At 42.5% G+C, this 3,359-nt stretch overlaps 1 protein-coding gene across 1 annotated transcript; it reads left to right on the top strand.

The window, feature by feature from the left end:
• The first annotated feature begins 651 nt into the window (after positions 1-651).
• On the top strand, positions 652-2,975 carry LOC138875318 (uncharacterized). Its single transcript, XM_070154143.1, has 4 exons — positions 652-768; positions 949-1,051; positions 1,229-1,594; positions 2,788-2,975. The coding sequence occupies exons 1-4, from the start codon at positions 652-654 to the stop codon at positions 2,973-2,975; spliced, it is 774 nt and encodes a 257-aa protein (XP_070010244.1).
• Positions 2,976-3,359: the final 384 nt, after the last annotated feature.

Here is a 3,359-nt window from a genome sequence, read left to right on the forward strand (position 1 = left end):
GCAGACTTTCCAACCGGCCGATGTTATCTATGGGTTAGAAGAAGATGAAGCACTGGCAGCTGTGAAAAACTTGTTCTTAGAGGACAATGACATTGATTGTTGTGTTATTCTCGAGGAGGAGGGGGAGGAAGGCCCTTCCATACAGGCCATAAGCAGAGGAGCACACCTCAATAACTAGACCATCAGGACAACCAGGGCCCGACGAGCCTCGGGGTAGCAAGGCTAAAACAAGCACCGTTTTGATTTACTATAAGATTTTTTATTTATCGCATTTTTTCAATTCCTACAATAAGATCTCCAATGTTCAAAACAATTTTTATTCAATTTATCAAAGTATTTTGACTTTTCTTATAAACCGACACTTATTACTATTGTTTTCTCTTATTACTTTTCTTGTACCGCATTACTACTACTTATCTTGACGAACCAATGACTGTGACATGCAACGAGACAACGCAACAAACAGACATAGATTCAGAGGAAGATGACATACCAGAAGATATTGTTAAAGAAGTAGAGAATTTTGGGAACAGACCTAAGTCCAACCTGGACGAAACAAAAGTTGTTAACCTGGGAGATGCAGAAAGCGTCAAAGAAACATGAATCAACGTCCACTTATTTAAAGAATGCGGGGCCACCTACATGAGGGCCATGACTACCATTTTCCATGATATGATACACAAGGAGATAGAGGTGTACGTAGATGATGTTATTGTCAAGTCAAAGAAAGCCACTGATCATATGGAAGTTTTTCAACAGACTGCAAAGGTACAACCTGAAATTGAATCCCGCGAAATGTGCATTTGGGGTTCCTGCTGGAAAACTACTTGGGTTTATTGTGATTCGCCGAGGAATAGAACTAGATATATCAAAGGTCAAAGCTATTGAAGAATTGCCACCACCAAAGAACAATCTACAGTTATCTGTGAGCTGATCTTTAAGATGTAGAAGAAGGACGCCGCTACCAAATGGACTAATGACTGCCAAAAAGCTTTCGACAGAATCAAGGAGTACCTGTTAACACCACCGGTTTTGGTCCTGCCCGAGCCAGGTAGATCTCTATTACTCTACCTTGCAGTATTGGATGGAGCGTTCGGTTGTGTTCTGGGGCAGCATGATGAAATGGGGAGGAAAGAGCAGGCCATTTATTACCTCAGTAAGAAGTTCACCACATATGAGGCCTGGTATTCTCTGTTAGAGCGCACCTTTTGTGCTTTGACTTGGATAGCTCATAAGCTGAGGCACTACTTCTGTGCTTACACAACATATCTCATATCAAGGATGGATCCTTTGAAGTACATCTTTCAGAAGCCCATGCCCACTGGCAAGCTAGCCAAGTGGCAAATCCTATTGAGTGAATTTTACATTGTCTACATAACTCATAAGGCAATCAATGGACATGCACTAGCAGATCACCTTGCTGAAAATCCCATGGACAGAGAGTATGAACCCCTGAAAACATACTTTCTCGACGAAGAGGTATCGTTCATAAGAGAAGACATTGCCGAATCCTATGATGGTTGGAGAATGTTTATCGATGGATCAGCAAATTTCAAAAGAGTTGGCATAGGAGCAGTCGTAGTATCGAAAACCGGTCAGCATTACCCGGTGTCTGCCCAACTCAGATTCTCGTGCACCAACAACATGGCCGAATATGAAGCTTGCATCTTAGGGCTCAAGATGGCCATCGACATGAACATTCAAGAATTTCCAGTGATTGGAGATTCAGAATTGCTTTTACATCAGGTCCGAGAAGAGTGGGCAACCAAGAACTCCAAGATACTCCCATATTTGCATTATGTACAGGAATTGAGAAAGAGGTTCACAAAGTCGGAATTCCAACATGTTCCCATAGTCCAGAATGAGTTCACCGATTCATTGGCTACCCTATCATACATGATACAACATCCAGACAAGAACTTCATTGATCCCATTCCATTAAAGATCCATGATCAGCCAGCTTATTGTGCCCATGTTGAAGAAGAAGTAGACGGGAAGCCTTGGTTTCATGATATCAAGGAATATTTGGCAAAAGGCTTCACCTAGAACTTGCAAATCCTACTCAAAAACGCACACTTCGGAGGTTGTCCAATAATTTCTTTCATAGCGGAGGAATCCTATATAGGAGGACTCCTGATTTGGGATTACTAAGGTGTGTCGACGCAAAAGAAGCATCCAAGCTACTAGAGGAAATTCACGCTGGGACCTGCAGTCCACATATGAATGGCTTTGTCTTAGCAAAGAAGATACTCTGAGCTTGTTACTTTTGGATGACTATGGAGACAGACTACATCTAGTATGTTTGGAAATGCCACCGCTGCCAGATACATGCAAACATGATAAAGGTACCTCAGAATTAGCTTAATGCAACAAGCTCGCCATGGCCGTTCGCCTCCTGGGGAATGGATGTTATTGAACCAATTGAGCCTGCCGCTTCCAATGGGCACAAGTTCATCCTGGTAGCGATCGACTATTTCACCAAATGAGTCGAAGCGGCATCTTACAGAGCAGTAACTAACAAAGTCGTGGCAAACTTTGTCTGCAATCACATTGTTTGTCGATTCGGAATTCCAGAGTCAATCATCACTGATAATGGCTCCAACCTCAATAGTGACTTGATGAAAGCTATGTGTGAAACCTTCAAAATCAGACACAAGAATTCCACAGCCTATAGGCCGCAGATGAATGGAGCTGTAGAGGCCGCCAACAAGAATATCAAGAAGATACTAAGGAAAATGATAGAGAAGCATAAGCAGTGGCACGAAAAGTTATCATTTGCTCTATTAGGGTATCGCACCATAGTCTGCACATCAACTGGAGCAACCCCCTATATGTTGGTTTATAGTATAGAAGTCGTCATTCCCGTCGAGGTAGAAATTCTTTCATTAAGAATCATACAAGAAGCAGATCTAGACGATACAGAATGGGTGAAGAATCGTTACAAGCAGCTAGCTATTATAGATGGAAGAGAATGAATGCAGTTTGCCATGGTCAGCTTTATCAGAACAGGATGTCCAGAGGCTTCAACAAAAGAGTCAAGCCAAGACAGTTCGCACCAGGGCAGCTGGTGTTAAAGAAAATTCTCCCGCATCAAGATGAATCCAAAGGGAAGTTCTCTCCCAACTGGCAAGGTCCGTACATGGTTCACCGGGTTCTAACAGGAGGAGCCCTCATACTAGCAGAAATGGATGGAGAAGTATGGCCAAAGACAATCAATTCAGATGTGGTCAAGCGTTACTTTGTTTAGTCTTTATGCTCTCTTATATGATGTAATTTGAACTAAGCCTGACCTGATTCCCATTTAAGAGGGGATATGTAGGCAGCCCTATGGGTTCGATCACAATTCAGTAAACTTTTCA

The sequence above is a fragment of the Nicotiana sylvestris genome, chromosome 8 (genome assembly GCF_000393655.2).
Source record: "Nicotiana sylvestris chromosome 8, ASM39365v2, whole genome shotgun sequence".
Taxonomy (NCBI): Eukaryota; Viridiplantae; Streptophyta; class Magnoliopsida; order Solanales; family Solanaceae; genus Nicotiana; species Nicotiana sylvestris.

Bases quoted from the DNA above. Each gene is read 5' to 3' on its own strand.
- LOC138875318 (XM_070154143.1), top strand. From the start codon at position 652: ATGACTACCATTTTCCATGATATGATACACAAGGAGATAGAGGTGTAC. The intron at 769-948 runs GTACAACCTGAA...TTTAAGATGTAG, and splicing joins TTTTTCAACAGACTGCAAAG to AAGAAGGACGCCGCTACCAA. The intron at 1,052-1,228 runs GTAGATCTCTAT...TGACTTGGATAG, and splicing joins TTTGGTCCTGCCCGAGCCAG to CTCATAAGCTGAGGCACTAC.